Source organism: Micromesistius poutassou (assembly GCF_964030765.1).
Source record: "Micromesistius poutassou genome assembly, chromosome: 7".
Classification (NCBI taxonomy): Eukaryota; Metazoa; Chordata; class Actinopteri; order Gadiformes; family Gadidae; genus Micromesistius; species Micromesistius poutassou.
This window is the reverse complement of record NC_140277.1, coordinates 10,788,640-10,807,559: the sequence shown is the minus strand read 5'-3', so window position 1 is coordinate 10,807,559 and position 18,920 is coordinate 10,788,640. Positions and strand designations below refer to the sequence as shown.

Genomic DNA, 18,920 nt, shown 5'->3' with positions numbered 1-18,920 from the left:
GACGGTTTTTTTTCTCAAATGGCGTGCGACGCCACCAAGCCTGAGGTTATATCGTGACGACTGAACCCTTCCCGTCTAGCTCTGTGTGAGCGTCTCCTCGTGCCTCGGCGCCTTCTAAATCTGGAGGGGAATCGCGAAGGGAAAAAGGGCTGCCACACAAGAAAGAGAGAGAGAGGAGTTCAGCAAACACAACTCTGGGATGAGCTCCAGGTATCCCTCCAGAGTGCAGTGCCCCACAGAAGTGGCGGAGTGGCGTACCGTGGTGCCCTGGTTCATACCAAAACACTAAGACTCTCTTCTTGTTTTGGTTCCTTAACTTCTCCCCCCCCCTCCCACACCCTTTTTCTGGGTAACTTCTTCCAACAAACGCTCCCAAAGTTTTCGGCACCTCAGACAGCGAGGGAGAGAAAAAAAACAGAAAGATCCCAAACGTATTTTCCTTGTGCCCACACAAACCTTCACGGCTCTGACTCCACGCTTTGAGGATGAAGTCACACGTCGGGGAGAAAAGCAGCCGTGACTAGCTCCCACTACCTCACCGCCACGCCGGCAGAGCCAAGGAAACAGGACTTTCTTACCCGGTTACCTATGCTACTGTCCTGTTTATAACACACAGGTTATTCACCCAAACCACCCCACCCAGACCTGGCCGCCCCCCCCTCCCTCCCTCCCTCTCTCTGACTCATCACTCTGCCCCAACTGTCAGGGCCCTCCTTCATTTTTCAGCAGGCACACACAGTGCCAGGTCCGAGTCGATATCAAAGAGCTGCCGTCTGGCCCGTCATCATGTGCTAAACCCTGAGGGTTTGGAGTCTGAGCGGCGGACTTGGGAGGGTGAGCACCCCGGGAGCGGTGCCAGCAGCTAGTAGCTGTGTTTATCAAGCAGGAGAAAACCACGGCGCTACCAGCTCCCACATGACTAAATATTTACCTCCAAGGCTCAGGAAAAAATGGCGATTAGACTGCCCGTGATAAATACGACGTGGGCCGTTAAAAGACAAAATGTCAACACCCGTGTGTTTTTGTTGTTGCTACACCAGGGACATGGGATAAAGATATCCACAAGGTTTCATAAACACGCTTGGACATGGTGCTATGTGTTTAGGCGGCTGTAATAATTCTATATATAAATGTATATATATGTCATGGGTCTTCCGGGGGGATTTCCTCCACTGCTGGCTGTCGTGGGCCGCCGCGGGACCCCTCAGGGTCCTGGGGTTGGGAGTGTGGTGGTTTAGCTTCTTCCATTTTATTTTTTTTCTTCTTCCATTTTAGAAGAAAAATATATATTTTTCTTAAATTTGGTCAATATGTCCATTCTCAACAGGCAAATACAATATTGACCAAATTCAACAAATATTAATATCTTACATTATCAATATAACTTAAAATGTAACTAAATCACACAATGGTACAAAGTAAGACCTATACCCAGTGCAGTAGAATACAACTAGTGGCCCGCATATACAAAAGGTGTTATTTAAAACAATTTTTAAATATACACTATCTCAGCTAAAAACCTGTGTTTCTGCCGCGCGTATGTACAGTACATCGCCAAGAGGGAGATTGTAGGAGACACCACGCTGACATTACGCTGACTCTGCTTTGTAGAACAGAACCAGAAGACAGATAAAAACATCAGTGTGCTCCGTACGTATCGTGTTCCCTGGGGCTCAACGCCAGCCCACAGTCTGCTGAACAGGAGAGAGAACAGGTCTGAGCTGTGATAAAGATCGCCTGTTTCTCTGCTACCTCGCCGCCACAGAACAGCTGTACTCCTGTGTGTCAGCTCCTTCCATTCTAATACTGAACTACTACTAGATGCACTGTGGGGTTTGTATGCTGTGTACCACCACTACTCTATTGTAAACACAGGTACTGGTGCTCTCCTCCTACTGTTCTGTTCTATGTGTCTATACCAAGCTGGTGAAGACATTCTGTACCACAAGCAAATTCCAAAGGCGGAGGGGAGGGAGAGAGGGGGAGGAGGAGAGAGGGAGAGGAGGAGAGAGGGAGAGCAGAAGAGAGGAGGAGGGAGCGGAGATGATGAGAGGAGAGGAGAGAATAGGATGAGAGGAGCAGAGAGAGGGCATAGGAGGAATGGATTTTCCAGGCCTGGTAGAGGCTGTGATTGTATGCTGTCTGAGACAGACATACAGACAGACAGACAGAGAAACAGACATGCAAACAGACAGAGAGACAGAGAGATAGACAGTGCAAGATATGTGAATTCACACACACACACACACACACACACACACACACACACACACACACACACACACACATACACACACACACACACACACACACACACACGCACACACACGTCTGTCTATACACTCGTATAGACAGACGTTTATACAGAGAATGCAGACAAGTTAAAGCCAAGACAGTTAAATAAGCCTGCAGGGCTGTTCCCAGAGAAACATACTCTGTACTTTAAGTGTAAATGTCTTCTTTAGTGACACATGAAATATAACAACATATTTCCCTGGAACCTTTGTCTTTTTTATAGTCTACCTTAAATCACTTTTTATGACTCATCTCTCTTTCATTGCCACAATTGCTGCATGAAGCTTTCTCCCCTTGTTAAAACCACCACCTCCTCATCCCTCAAAGACTTTCACCTCCTTTGTGTTAATTGTATTTTCTCTTGCCCTCGCCCCCCTCCTCTCCCCTCTGTTACCCACCTGGGCATCGCCCCAGTCGCCACCTCTTGCATGGCTGAATTGGAATAAAGGGGTGCAGGTGTGTTAGACATTTGGTAAGTGGCCAGTGTCTTGCAGCCAGACCAGGGTACGCATCGTGAGACCCAGCCCTCCGGACCAGACGACCTGGTTATTATTTAGTTCAATCTGTTGCCGTGTCTGCTCTGCTATATTCCAAACTGTGATTGGCTGATAAGTGGTTTATCGAGCACAAAATGTCAACCAGGAAAGGGGGCGGAGACAGCGTCCGCTTTCATCACCCTTTTAACCAATGTAACGTGAGGGGTGACTGAAAGCGGGAATTTATTAAAACTTGCAGTCAATCAAATGGCTGCCTGAGGTGAGGGGATGTGACATGGAGTCTGGTGATGTGAGAGTTGTGAGAGTATTAATGGTAGTTAAAGGATGTCCGCAAGGTTGTTAAAAAAAATACTTTAGTAACAAACACTGTGTAAAAATACTCCACCAGTAGGCTTTGCATTGCATTTGTCAAAGACAACCATTTCTTTCTGAAATCAATAACCGATGCCCATAAAACTGAATAGCCGTTAAGGCATATAATGCTGTAGCAGCCAGAAGCAGCGTGAAGTATTGTGTGCTACGCTGTCCATCAAGGCTCACAGGCCTACTCACAGCGCAGCTGATTCAGCGAATGCCTGAATTGGAGCGTCAACCCCCCGTGTGACATCTCTGTAGCTTGGAGGTGAGAGCTTTTGTCTTACCCAGACAGTGGAATATAATGTGGTAATGTCCAGTAACGGCTGGGTGTGTGCGTACGTGTTTGAAGTTCATATCTTTCCAAGATCACGAACTGAGAGGCTTGCTATAGGTTATACACTGCGCATTGTCCATTCTCTCTCTCTCTCTCTCTCGCTCTCTCTCTCTCTCTCTCCGCCTCTCTCCCCATGCCATCTCTCTACTCTCATCTCTTTATTACCTCTCTCTTCCTCTCTTATTACCTCTCTCTTCCTCACTCACCTTCTCTCCCAGATGCTCTCTCTCCTATACTAGCTCTCTCTCTCTCTCTCCCTCTCTCTCTCTCTCCCCCCCCTCCATCCATCTCCCCTATGCTCTTTCCCCCTCTCCCCTGGCCTGTATTTGCCTTTAGAAAATGAGTGTAATAATTCACTCTGGACAGCCCCACACAGCAGGTAATGCTTAAGTCTTTAACTCATTATCGCCATAACCAGATGCATCGCCAGTGTGGTGTGTGTCTGGGTGAGTGGGAGTGGATGTGTGTGTGTGTGTGTGTGCGTCTGTGTCTGAGTGTGTGTTGATAAAGTTGAGGAGGGAGAACGAGAAAGGACAATGGCCAGCTGTCTTATCTGCTGTCATGGCAGACAAATGAAAAACAAGCAGACAGAAGGGGTTTTAACACAGAGCCCTGTCCTACCCCAGTAGGTCAGAGCCATTCTAGATGCTGTGTCTTCGAGCCAAGGCCTCAGGTTATTTCATTCTAAATTGCCTATTATATCCGTTGTGACTCAACACTAGAGATAGAGATAGATACTGTATAGAGATACGACACTTAACCAAAAGCTTATTATTCCATCTGTCATTTGTTGAACAGACTTCCGATGTAAACGTGTATAAGTATGTTGTTACTGCAGTGGACCAGAAACATTCATTAATTTAATTCTGCTTTTGGCACTAAGTGTAGTTTTATGTATTTTTCCACCCATTAACCATTCATGGTGACTGCTGTAATAGTCGCTGCTGACAGGCTGTCAGAAAAAACCTTGGGGAACATTGCTCACTCCTATTTTAAACAATCTGGGCTACTTCCTGTACCTATGGAGCAAACCAGAGCAATGCATCACTCCATTGGACAAAAAAAATAAGAATTAATTAGGACAAAATAACGAGTTCAACCAGCGAAACCAATCGTCATTTTGAACTTCCGCACCTTGAGCTCAGAACATCTTCCTAGCAGAAGAAACCTGAGGTCCCTTGCCTCCATCTGGGTCTCATCTCTTCCAGAGAGTCAACAGAGAGGGGGTCTGGTTCAGACTCCTAGCGATCGTTCATCTACTCTCACACGCGGATGTAGTTCCCTTTTGAACCGCTCGGTGCGTCATCCAGACAGACGGATCAGGTGGGCCTGAGGGGTTTATGAAGCAATCTGGCTCAGGAGTGCCAGTCTACCGTCAAAGCAGACTGGCACCAGATGGATGGTCATCCTGGATCAGGAATGAAAACACCTTTCAGGAACCGATTTGGATTGTGGAGTGGAAGCTGTGCCAAGCACGAGCATGACCACGATGACGACCAGACAGTGTATTGGTCTCAATAGCGTTGCATTTATACTGTCAATAATGTCTACCTTGGATGTTGATGCGTACACCGATTTCTGCATCTACATGTCTGCTACTCTTGAGAGACAGCAGAAAACAGCGGAGAGCAACATTTAGAAAATTAAAACCCCGCAAAAAAATCCCCCCCCCCCCCCCCCCTTCTCTGCTCCCTCCTTCCCTAAGTTTCTCCGTGGTTGGAACACCTGCGACTGACAGGAAAGATAGATCCCCCAAACCAATCAGGTGATTGATGCCCTGATTTATCTGGAATGAGCCAAGAGCGGTCTAAAATGTAAATCATCTCATACAGAGGTAGGAGTGCAGCCAACCGGAACAGATATCCTCACAGAGCATTTCTCTCCCTAATAGCTGACGACTGGCTATGGCATTTATAACAGATTAAACGTATTATTATTATATTAATTATAGTTCTTAAATCTTACCCGCAGCACCTTTAATAAAGTACCATCTTATATTATTGTATCTCATTTTATACAGATATGATTCACTCCATCTTCCATATGTTCCACATGGTCTTCCAACAGAGCAGTACAGATCAGGTCCTGGGCACTGACTCACCGAGGAGGCCGTTGTGCCCTGCCGACAGGGGGATGGGGTGGTCGGGCTGGGGCTGGCCGTGGCTCTGGGTGTGGGTGCTGTGCATGTGGTAGTACTTGGGCTTCATCACATACTGCTGGTTGTGGACCGGATGCAGGGGAATGGGCCGGATCCTGGGTGGGAAGGAGAGGAACACAAGAGAAGGGGGTTTTTTGGTTGATTTCCAAATGATGATAATGCTGATGGGTTTATTTTTATATTTGACATTTGATTGTATATTTTGCAGGACTTTTTAATAACACTGTGTTTACATAGGGCTCAACAGTGATCTAACAAAATTAAAGTGCAGATAAACCGCAATTCAAGAATCCAGGCCTACAATTGAAAAAAAAAAAAAAAGGGCCTAAACGCTTGTCTAAACAAGTGAGTTAGAAAACGGAAAACAGTTAAAGAGCATTTAATAATAAGTGTGAACAGCAAAAATCCCTGGTTGGTCTAATTCTTGGGAGTAACAGCCCAAGGCTGAACATAATGCAGGTTTAACCACCACAGATGCTCATGAGACACATGAAGATGCGGAAAGAATTGAATATAAATGGACATATTATTTATTACATCAGATCGAGTCATCTAATTCCATGAGAACATTTGAATATAGCTCTTCAGGCCATGAAAATAAAGATTGGAATGTTTTTAAACAAGAATAACCCCACCCCTATATGTATATAGGGTATATAAATACGCCTTCCTGCGTGCCCATGTGTCTGTGTGTGCCTCCCCAGCATCGTGAGTCAACAGCACACTGGTGTGTGTTAATGGAGAGCAACAATGCGATGCTCTCGCCTCTAAAACGAGTTAGCGATGAGGTCACAACTAGCGTCCATAACAAGCACCTTATACCCAGCTGTCGCCGGGCAGAGAGCTCCTCTACACGTCCTTCTGACTGAAACCTTGTTTACAGCAGAGCGCCAAAACATTGACCGCTCCATGTGAAAACCACTGCGGCCAAAAGCAGTTCCCAGTACACCTGGAGCACTAGTTGGGAGACGAGGACAGCCGAAGCCACTGAGAAAAGGTCTGGTCACTGGCTAGAAAGAACAGAGGACTTTTGTCCAGCACACAGAACAACCTCTTTCTGTCTGACATCAGGAGCTACTCTAAACTCTGTCCAGTTGGTGTGTTTAGAAACTCGGCCGTGCAGAACTTAGGTTTTGGTAGCTGCCCCAGTATTAATTGTAAGTCACTATGGATAAAATCGTCTAAATGCAAACATAAAAACACACCATCTAGGTGACTTTTCCTGGCTTCCTCCTCCAAACCCAAGGTCGCCGGGCGGTGCTGTTGCCCTGTGCAAGACTCCAAGCAGACTCTGGCAAGGTGAGATTGCTTAAACCAGCCATCCTCCACACACAGACTTACAAGATCCCGTAAGAGGTAGCCAGAGGTTGTTTAGCCAGCCAAACACAACCCTTGAACAAAATATACAATCTTGTCTTATCGTAAAGTGCTTTGCAATTCTGGCATAGGAGGCAGACAACAAGGACGGTCCTTCTGGGGCCGAGCAGACCTTTATATTTCAAAAGGAAAGAGCCAGACAAAAGAAGGTAAGCCCTGTGGCCCGAGGAGGAAGCTCCAGACAAGGGGACGAATGTTTCTGTTTGCTGTGTTGTGGGCTGATGATTGTGGGGCCAGATGGCTCCCTCCAGGGCTGGGACAGACATCCAGCTCACCCACCAGAAAACTAACTGCACCAGCAGTCGAACACTGCTGGTGCTCCGTGTTCCCTTCTCATTTGTACACTCATCACATGCACCATGAGCTCGCTGGACTTGCAAGGTCGTTATCCGAGACACACACACACACACACACACACACACACACACACACACACACACACACACACACCCACTCTCATTATAAAGAGTGGTCCGACTCCAACAATGTAGTCAATATGTGCAGCATGAAAAAAACGCACAACACATATCTGAAACTGATGCACGTACAAGCAGGTCTAAGTATTTGCACATATACACATATAAAAAAACACATCTGCTCGCTCTCACACACACACACACACACACACACACACACACACACACACACACACACACACACACACACACACACACACACACACACACACACAGACAGACAGACAGACAGACATGTTTGTGTTGTGTCCAGAGACCACCCTGCTACAGATGGGCTGCTCTTTGGATGTTGAGCCAGTAATATGTTTATCCTACAGGGGCCCATGTTGGCGTGGCAGCAGCCCCTTCCCATGGTAGCAGCTCCTTATTCCTTCATTTGCACCCAACTATCTGCTAAAGCTAATTGACTTTACTTATTGGATTCTTTGAAAAGCCAAGAAGAGAAAAGGATTGACAAAATACACTTGGCCTCAGCAGGTTTTACATTAGGTCCTCGATATTTGAAGCACACAGGCGGACGTCCAGTTTGCTGTCTCTAATGGGAAGGTATTTGTATTTTCCAGAAACTATTCAGTGTAGCATGAACTCTAGTGCATCTTGACAGTGAGATAGAGTGGTAGACAGCTAGTTTCACTCTGGTTGACTCCAGGACACAGATTTAACCTCAAGCGTAGCGGATGTTATGATATAAATTTCCAATATTGTAATGCAACTTAATTGATGTATATTTGTTTGTGTTGTATCATTGACTGCCTTGCAATTAAAGACTTATTCCACTCTCGCCAGAATTGACTTTTTCCTATATATAACACACACAAAATGACCATGTGTTGTCAATAAAGTCATTCAGTTCTATTCCGTCTTCCCAAACTGGGCCGTAGGACAGCAGTACCACTGCAGACCAACATGCGTTCGGCGGGTCAGAAGCCAAGCCTGCTACTAATTTTCTCGGTTCTGCTGGGCTGGCATTTCCATGCAGTTCTGCGTCATTTCGGCTTCATTACTGCGGGCGGATTCCATCCATTGGGCTTCTGGACCACCCGTAACACAATAGCTCCCCGCTCTGATTCCACTAGCGCTACTGTACAGGGATGTTTGTAATCGCTCTGACATCTTAGGAAAGGTCACCCTTTGTTGCCCCTCTTAGAGAGGAAGTGGGTTATTAAAGAGCAGAGAGAGAGAGAGATAGTCCTTTCTACCGATGGCCCATGTAGAACCAAGCAGAACCAAGCACAACCTAAACTTCACGTCTCTATCTGTCATTTTGTTAATCGTAGCTCTTATGTATATGTACGTAATATTTTATATACATACATAATGTTCAAATGAAAACTTTTACTTTGACAGTTTGGCCAGAACACTGTCCGTACTGAAAACATCTAGAAACAAAGCTTCCAATGTTTGGAAGTCTCTCTGGGGAAACATCATGCATGTTGACGGTCTTCCAGTATCTCGTCTTGAACAAACAATGGACTGATGTTGTGAAGCTTCAATGCACCACATGAGGTAGTTTGCTTATTTGATCAATTGTTTGTACTTGCATGATTCCTGTAATTTCTTGGTTGTACCTTCATGGTTGAATGCACTTATTGTAATTATTTTTCGATGAAAGCACCTCCTTACATTAAAGTCATGTGTTTGACCAAACATTACACATAACATTGTGCCTATAAAATCACAGCACTCAGGATATGATGCTTACAAAAAGGGACATGAATGATTACATCAGATGGCTAGCCCGGTGATAGGCGTAGCATTCGCCAACTGAGACTTGGTTCAGAACGTTTCCTATTTCACCTGACCCCTGATGTACCTGCAACGATACACTCCCTTTGGTTTAGGCAGAGTTCCACCCGAGAGCAGAAAATAGCAGGATGGGGGTTTGGGCAGAGTTCTACCAGAGAGCAGAATATCCCAGGATGGGGTTTGGACAGGGTTTTACCAGAGCAGAATATGAGAGGGTGGGGGTTGTGGCAAGGTTTTACCCAAGAGCAGTAAAGACAGGATTGGGGGATGGTATACAGTACTACTAGAGAGCAGAATAAGGCAGGATGGGGGGTTTGGGCAGAGGTCTGACAGAGAGCAGAATACGGCAGGATGGGGGGTTTGGGCAGAGGTCTGACAGAGAGCAGAATACAGCAGGATGGGGGGTTTGGGTAGAGGTCTACAGGGAAGCAGAAAACGGCAGGATTGGGATTTGGGCATCCACCAAAGTCTGCAGGATATTGAGCAGAAGGGATAAAGTCCTCAGCTGGTTTCTTTCACAGCCTCACCCTCCTCCTCCTCCTTCAGTCCTGGGTGATCCCAACTTGGGAAACTCAGGACATGCAGTGGGGAATAACAAGTCACAAACTATATCCATCAAACTCGATAAAGGCCCCGACACACAAGGTTCATTCCCCTATTGTCTGCATGGAGCTTACACCAGACTATAAACTGTACCACACTATACAACAGACTTAAGATTGTAGCAGACTGTATTTACTAGACCAAACACCTTCCTGTATGACTGTATTCCTAGACTGTAGACCATACAAGACTATGGACTGTATTCCCAGACTATAGACTATACCAGACTGTTGACTGTATTCCCAGACTATAGACCATACCAGACGGTAGACTTTATTATAGACCATAATACCAGACTAGTCTATACTCTCAGACAGTCTATAGTCTATACTCTCAGAAAGTCTATGGTCTATACTTTCAGACAGTAGACTGTAAAAACAGACTTTAGTCTATACTCTCAGACAGTAGACTGTAACAACAGACTCTAGTCTACACTCTCAGACAGTCTATAGTCTATACTCTCAGACAGTCTATATTCTATACTACAGACTGTCTGAGAGTCTACACTCTCAGACAGTCTATAGTCTATACTCTCAGACAGTCTATATTCTATACTACAGACTGTCTGAGAGTCTACACTCTCAGACAGTCTATAGTCTATACTCTCAGACAGTCTATAGTCTATACTCTCAGACAGTAGACTGTAACAACAGACTCTAGTCTACACTCTCAGACAGTCTATAGTCTATACTCTCAGACAGTCTATAGTCTATACTCTCAGACAGTAGACTGTAACAACAGACTCTAGTCTATACTCTCAGACAGTAGAATGTACCACCAGACACTATAGTCAATACTCTCAGACATCGGACCATAAATACCAGATTGTGGGTTAAAACCCCAGCGTCCCACATCATTCCTTCTCCGGCTCAGTCCAAGTCTTCCGCCCACCATAAGGACACTCCAAATAATAACAGCAGAAACCACAGAAATAACTCCATTAAGGAGACGTTCCTAGCAGCTGCTGGTGGTAGCAGGGAACGCCAGGCACTGGAAGCCACAGTATGTGTTAAGCTCTTCCACATGGCCCACATGCTAAAAAAAAGTTGCAGGAGAGTCTCGTGGTTCGGGTGTTTGGCTCCCAGCTGAAAGGTTCTGGGTTCGAGCCCCATCGCCTGCAGTCTGCCTGTAGGCATCGCTAAGCCATCTCCCCTAACCTCTACCTGCTCATTAATGTGGCTGAACAACACTCCCTGTTAAGTCGCTTTGGATAGCATCGTCTATTAAATAGTAAAATAGTCATGTTCAGCTCTTCTAAATCCGGCTCAGCCCACTGGGGCTGGCAGGAGAACCTGAACCCATGAAGAGCTCTGCTTGGGGAACCTATCCGTCCGTCCGTCCGTCCATCCACTCGCCGTTTCACCAACTCAATACAAACATCGAGCTCTCACATGAATATTCGTTATCCAGGCGTAAAGCATTGATTGACTGGTCAAAGCTTTGGCGGACAGAGAACACAAAGCTAACTTATTTATAACAACAACACTGGGAAGGGCTTTATGATGGTGCTTTTACTCTTAAATAATTTATTGAAAAGATAAGTTATGCCTGGCAAACGTGCTACTTCTCTCTGATCACTTATGAAGATCACCGACTGGGCGGAACCTTGGGGGTGGGGAATCAACCAGTGATCGCTGAATCAACCAGTGATCCAGCAATATGAAATCACCTCTTTGCAGCACTGGTGAGACAGTTGATTACCTGACAGTGGGTAGCAGATATATTATCATCTGGTCCTATTTTTAAGGAGCCTGGTGTTTGTGGTGGGAGGCAGGCCCTGTTATTTGTTTGTTTGTGCCAATAACTAAAAAAAAACACATAAACAAAGTTTGGAAGAGAAAGAGACAAAGTTTGGAGGAGAGAAAAAAAGTGATGAGACAGTCTCTGGGTATTTGCCAACGTTCTCCCCTGAGCTGTTGTCAAGGAGTAGGCGATGTCAGATGGCTGTTTACTGGCACCTATCTGGAAATAGAATGCCCAGCAGTGCTGGGCCTATATATCACTAAACAGCAATACACTGCACAATGACCTATAATATGTGTACTGCGTCATTACAATTAGTCAGAGCACCACATTGCTTTGCCAAAACCCGTTGTGACGCCACAGCAGGACAAAGAAAGCAAACAAACAACTGTATGTGTGACGGCAAGGTGACATACAAGTTTATGAGTTTATAACAAAATAAGTTTCCACGGGTCATCCTCAGTGTGTGCAGACCTAAATGGGACTAAACCCATGTTCCTCTAGAACAGAGATAACACGTATAGTTTATGATAATGTATTGGTCTGAAACAGGGTTCAAACATGGTAATGATTCCCAAAACAGAAAGCCGATACGGAGCTGAGAGATGCTAGCTATTGAGGAGAAGTGACATGCCCAGACTAAAAGTCTTTGACAGTAATGGGCTTGTACATGCAGTAGATAAGCTTCAACTGTTTCCACAGTTTTCTATTTTCAATGAGGGGACTTGGACTGAGGCACGGCTAGTCGGGTAGACAAATTCAGGCGGAGATTAAGAGGCGAGCAGAGCTGGGTTTGGCTGAAGGCCCACAAAGACGAATATCACAGGAGAAACCAGCCAGACGTCCAAGTCAGGAAAAAACACATGAACCCCAAACTATATTTGAGGTTGTTATTGATTCTAAATTTGGCCAATAGAGCTGGAAAGAAATAAAAGAAGAATTCTGTGTAAGGAGGCACACAGAAGACCAGGCAGGGCCTCCCGTCCCACTCCACCCAGCTTGCCGCTGGTGAAAACCGTTTGGTTTCCAGTCGTGCGGTTTCAGTGATGACAGAGACCATCTAGCTGCTCTATATCTATATCTAGCTGTGCTATAGCTATAAGTAGCTCCGCTATATCTATGTCTAGCTGCTCTATATCTGTGTCTAGCTCAACTGGAGCTAGACATAGAATCGACTTGCATAGATTAAACAAATGTAAAACTACATATACATTCAAGAACCAGCCAGCTGTAAATTTACAGAAGGAGAATGATCTATTTTATAATTTTCTAAGATTTATCTGTGTACCTTAGATCATCTTCTTGTCCCACTTTGAGTTGTAAAGGCTGTGATAGTTTGTCTAGAAGTTGTCTTTGTTTTATTTGTGTTCTTTTAGTTGTGATCTTTATTATTTATTTTGTTATCTGTTATGTTTGCTATCCATCAGAGATGTATAGTAACGAAGTAGAACTACTTCACTACTGTACTTAGTTGGTGAGTTGCACATTTCTGAAAACAAACGTTCAGGGTTGTTTTAAGGACACGTCGCCAGCCATTCTGAAGCAGGCAGGGGCGATTCTAAATGAGCCAAATACCCGAGACAGGAATGTTCAAAATACCGGAATTGTCCTTTAACTTACCCATGTTTGTCACTTAGACGTTTTCTATACCCCTCTGGCCTTTGCAATGTTTTAGTTGTTTGTTTTTACATAAACACTTGTATGTGGCCTTTGACAGCTTTAAGACAGCTCTGTATGTATTCCTGTCCTTGCTGCTACAGCCAAAGGAATTGTGTGTCCTTCAGTTTAAATATTTGAGAAAATATAAACAATATGATATCAAACTTTTGACTGCTTTCTTTAATAATAACACAATACTTGTACTTTTACTTTCAGTACTTGAGTAGTACATTTTAAAATAAACTATTTGCAATACTTAAGTACAAAACATTTTGAATACTTTAGTACTTCCACTTAAGTGGGGTGTTTAAAGAACACTTCTACTTCTACTCAAGTCACTTTTGATACAGTACTTGTACTTTTACTTAAGTCTGGGTTTCTAGTACTTTATACATCTCTGCTATCCATCCATCCTTCCATCTATCAACCCATCCATGTCAAAGTTCAACTTTCTCCAGAAGCTTAGGTGTGTGAATGGTTTAAAGTTTAAACTTTACTTATCAGGGCTGTATACTGAATGGTGGTACACCATTCACTATTGGACAGGAACCATTCAATTGCTGTAGTTTGAGCTATCCCCAAGCACACACACATCAACACCCAGAAACACACAACAAAACAGGAACACGGGGTTAACCGTCTACTAAACTTTGAGAACAACCAATACACCTTCAATAACTTGCAGGGCAAAAGTTCAGTCTGGTCTTATTTGGTTATTCAGGTTCACAGCAGCTCAGCACTCCCAATCTCTCCCTTTTTCTCTCTCTCCATCTGTCTTTCTCACCATCTCCTCTATCTCACTCTGCCCCCCTCCCCCAGCCCCCCCCCCGCTCTCTCTCGCCAACATTTATCCAGAGGAAAACTTTCTTTAGCTGTTCTTGACCAAACGCGAGAGAGAGAAAGTCAAAAGAGTTAGAAAGAGAGAGCAAAAGAGAAGGTCTACAGTAAAACCCTAGTTCATCGCCTTGATTCCAACAATTTAGACATTTTTAATTAAAGAAAAAATACAAAGCATCAATCAATTAGATTAGATAGGATTAATTGACAATGAAAACAAGCTTAAATTGCTTCCCTCTGTAGTAGCAGCAAGTACCAACGCATACTAATCATTCCTGCCTTTAAATGAAGGCAAGAAGACTAATTTACAAATAAATTAATCTTTAATTATTTAATCAGATTAAATTAATTTGTTAGTTGGCTTTGCAAAAGCTTGTCTGCTTCTAAGCTGAAATGTTCTGGAACAGAACAGAGAGGATGAGGTGATGAAGACTTGAGTAATGAAGAGTCTACGTCGCCAAGCGGCTTCAAAAGCTAACGTTAATTCCCAAGGAGGGGTTGGGGAAAAGGTTGAATCCCATCTGAAATAGCAAAATCCAGGACCCATCCCATCCAGATCCAATACAACAAATATTTACACACGAGCCATAGAAGAAGTTGAAAAACATAGCAGAGAACCACAAGCTTCAAACACGAGACCTTTGACCTCCAGCAGATCACCCCAGGGTCTTCATAAAGCCCCTCCGACCCACCGGTCCAGCTGATTCTACTGAACGGTCAGACCCTCCTCAGACCCACCGGTCCAGCTGCTTCTACTCAACGGTCAGACCCTCCTCAGACCACCAATCCAGCTGATTCTACTCAACGGTCAGACCCTCCTCAGACCACCAATCCAGCTGATTCTACTCAACAGTCGGACCCTCCTCAGGCTCAGAACCTCCTCAGACCACCGATCCAGCTGATTCTACTCAACAGAACTTTGTCCACCCGGAGCTCCTGCTTCACAGTTTCTTTTGTGACTATGTGTTGGGAAGTTTCATTATTTTCAACTAGACTCAAGTTCATGTGGAAATCGACTTATTTCTAGTTTATTTCTGATTTGTTTTAGCTGCTCTTCTGTAATCCGTCCAGTTTTTTTTAACTAGTTACAGCAGTATCACTTTTTACTTCAATACTGATTGTATGCTTCCAATTCTCCCAGCTTCACTTGTTAGTCACTTCAGATGTTAATATGCTAAAGACTCCTATTGCGGTCATATTGAACGCAATTTGCAGTTGACAAAAAACAAATAAAAGTAAAGGACTAAGACGCGGATAGATCCCGGAGACTAGATTGGAAGGAATAGTTGCCTTGGGACCAGCTCATATCCTGTGCAACGAGGCCTGGTATTAATACATAGCCTGCCATCGTCTTGTAAATAGCCCTGCTGCAACATGCCGTCTCAAATAGCCATTCTGTTGGTGCTATACAAGTCTGCACAGGTCTCTCAGCTTACCATACATCTGCCTCCAGGATGGAACACATGTGTTTGTGTATGTGTGTCTGCGTTGTGTGTGTCTGCGTTGTGTGTCTCACACTTTCACCCGCACCTTGCAGTCATTGTTTATGTGATTTGTTAAATAGGTTCTTATTAAGTGTGTGAGGATTAGGTTTTGTAAAAGTGTGTGTGTGTGTGTGTGTGTGTGTGTGTGTGTGTGTGTGTGTGTCTGTGTTCCAAAGTCACAGAAAGCACCAGCTGGAGACTTCCTCTACACACTGAGACTGTGTAGTCTCTCTCTCTCTCTCTCTCTCTCTCTCTCTCTCTCTCTCTCTCTCTCTCTCTCTCTCTCTCTCTCTCTCTCTCTCTCTCTCTCTCTCTCTATACACCCCCTCTCTCCCTTCATCTTTACCTCTATCGCCCTCTTTCCCTCTTTATCTCCCCCCCCTCTACCTCTCTCTCCCTTCATCTTAAAACAAAGTGGAAAGCACATATTTGTAGGCCTACAGTGTAAATTGTTTGGTTTTTAGTAAAGACATGAATGACTCATGAAGGGTTTGGAGTGAAAAGGGAACTTGTGTGACGGCTAATCGTCGAGTTCAGTCCAAAAACATTAGAAGACCAGAGCACATCCTATACTACTGTCACTTTTTTAAGACTGGAGCACATTTTAATCCTACTGTTTCTGATTTTGTGGATTACTGAACAATACGTCACTGTTATGGAAAAGGGCTAATACTTGAGTTGAAGTGCTACAAACTGTTCCTAAGGAGCAATAAAAGGGTCTACAGCTGCTTTTATTTATGGAGCTGGATGAAAGAGGCCCGATAAATCAAAGTGGCAGCTGAATAATAATTGTATCGTGGGGGGAGGAGATTTATCAATATATATATATATATATATATATATATATATATATATATATAAGCAACCGGGTTTTGGTTTATAATTCACTCCTCTCTCTATTGTGTTGGCAAAGGCCACAGTCTGCGTTGAGTTCACCTTTTACAAATCCCGGCAAAATATATAACTTCCTGTTCGGTGGAGCAAGTCTAACTAAAGCATTTTGTTCTGTGATAGATGATAGCCTACCCACCGTCTGCCTACAAGTCTGTCTGTTCTCCATCTGTGTCTCCACTTCTACCCTCATGTCTGCCATGTCTGTCTGTCTGTGTTGACACAACAGTCGTGTATCAAGACATCCGTCTTAATGTCCTGATACAGAACTTGAATCATCCATCATCCATTATTTATGGAAATAAAAAAATAAAACACCAAAGTCAAGACTATTGCAGGACAGAGAATATGTGTACGTATATAAAAACGTGTGTATATGTATATGTGTGTGTGCGCGTGCGTGTGCATGTGTGTGTGTGATTGCGTGCGTGCGGTGTGTGTGCGTACATGTGGATGTGTGTGTGAGTGCATGCATGCTTGCGTTCCAATAGGGATGAGGAATGCAGTACCAGAGGATTCTCCACCAGTGACGGACATGATTTCTCTCAGGTGTCAATGAGTCCAAGTGTTTATAATAATGCTCTGCTGCCAGTGGGCCGACAACGTAGAGGAGGGAGACAGAGGGAGAGAGAGAGTTGGGAGAAAGAGAGGGACAGAGTGAGGTAGAGTGGGAGGAGACGGGGGGGAGAGAGAGAGAGAGAGAGATTGAGGGAAATGGCAGAGGGAGGGAGAGAGGGAGTGAGGGAGGGGGGGGGGAGAGAGAGATGGAGAAGGGGGAGACAAGCAAGGGAGAGAGGGAGGGAGATACTATAAACATTGGATCTTATTCCAGTCTCAACAAAATATCTGGCATGACGGAGTTTGCTGGCAATGGCCATGTAATTACTTTCTCTTTTTTCTTGGTTGAAAGAGGAGGAAAGAGAGAATGCAGCAAGGAGAGGATGCTGAGCCGGGGCCAAGGAATGGTTACCAGACACCACTGGGCTTGGCTATTAGTAAGGAGATCCAGCTCTCTCTCTGTTTAAACAACAGATTGGTAACTCCTAGCCTTCTGCAGTCTGTTCAGTATCAGAGTTCTCCGAACACAGACACTCGCTCACCATACGGCTTGCACACTCACCATCTCACTCTCTCTTCAGCTCGATCTCTTAGTAGCTCTCACTCTCCATCTCACTCTCTAGCTCTCTCTCTCTCTCTCTCTCAAACTCCCTCCCTCTCTCTAGCTGGCTCATCAACTCTGTTTCTCACTCTCTTGCTCGCTGGCTGAATCTGTCCCTCATACCTCACTCTCTCTCTTCCTCACTAGCTCTTTAGTCCGCATACTCGCTACATCACTCCCTAGATCGCTCACTCTCTCTAGTTTGCTCACTCACTCTTAAGCTCACTCTCTAGCTCGCTCACTCACTCACTATCCGGTTCGTCCGACAGCTTCGGGCCCACAGAGCTCAATCTCTTTCCAACTCCTCCTTCCCTCTTCCCTCCAGAACCAACCCACTCCTCCGTCTAGCGGAAGGCTGAACCCCCTGACCCTCGGCTGGGCCCGACCGCATGGCACCCCCAGCCCTGGAGCAGACACCCTAACCAGGGAGCCAAGGGGAAGACAGTCTGGCTGGAGCTGGGGAACTCTGCTACTGACGTAGGCTTCATGTTGTGAGACCAGAGCACCGGTTCCAGGTCCAGACCTTATTTGGCCGGTGTTCCCATTTTTAAGGTCTGGCGATTCTTGCAACCACAACATCTTACATTGTTGTCTCACATCTGCTTCCACACAGCCTTTTAATCCAATCAACATCTGCCTGTCACATCATTGTCCCAGTGGATTTATGTGCATCGGCCCAGACTTAGGGATTAGCTCGCTCATGGCTATGAATCATAAGGAGCTCTGTTCAGGTATACAGGACCCTTAAGAAACCTTTAGAGAAAATGCTGTCATGTAAATGTCATACAAAAAGGGTAATCACTCTTTAGTTCATGAGTCAGCAATCTCCTGTGTCCGCATCTGCGGATCAGCTGATCCCAAGTGGGGTTCCAACCCACGGATGGGGAACACTGGGACTAGAGGCTGGGTTAAATCTAGGGGTGGTGGTGGAGGTCATTGTTATGTGGTGTTAAGGGGGGTGGGCTTTGTTGTGTTTTCTTGGTCTTAAAGGCTGCGTGGCACTTGAGTGGTTGCAGTACTTACCCTGGGTCCACTTTATTTGATTTAGCTTGTGTATTCAGCCTTACCTGCTTTTCTAATAACACTTCCTTTAGCGTGGTGAGCAGAATGCTAGGATGCAAAACCAAAACAAACTTAATAATACCGTCAAAACATCTCGTATTCATGTGGTTTTTCCTGTCAGAATTATCTGGATATTAAATTTTTTTTGCATACAAAATGATGGGGTTCTTACACCGATACATTCTGAGAGCCGTCTGTGTTCAGTTGTTTGAGGAAACATCAGGCCAGTTCGCTTGGCAGTG

The 18,920-nt window shown here is 44.9% G+C and overlaps 1 protein-coding gene across 5 annotated transcripts in view; it reads right to left on the bottom strand.

Moving 5' to 3' along the window:
• ltbp1 (latent transforming growth factor beta binding protein 1) overlaps positions 1-18,920 on the bottom strand; it is a 70,735-nt gene that overhangs the window by 40,491 nt on the left and 11,324 nt on the right. For all 5 annotated transcript variants that reach the window (XM_084470838.1, XM_084470839.1, XM_084470840.1 and 2 more), the window contains exon 4: positions 5,585-5,736. In XM_084470838.1, the coding sequence (XP_084326964.1) occupies positions 5,585-5,736 (152 nt within the window). The remainder of the gene's footprint in view (positions 1-5,584; positions 5,737-18,920) is intronic.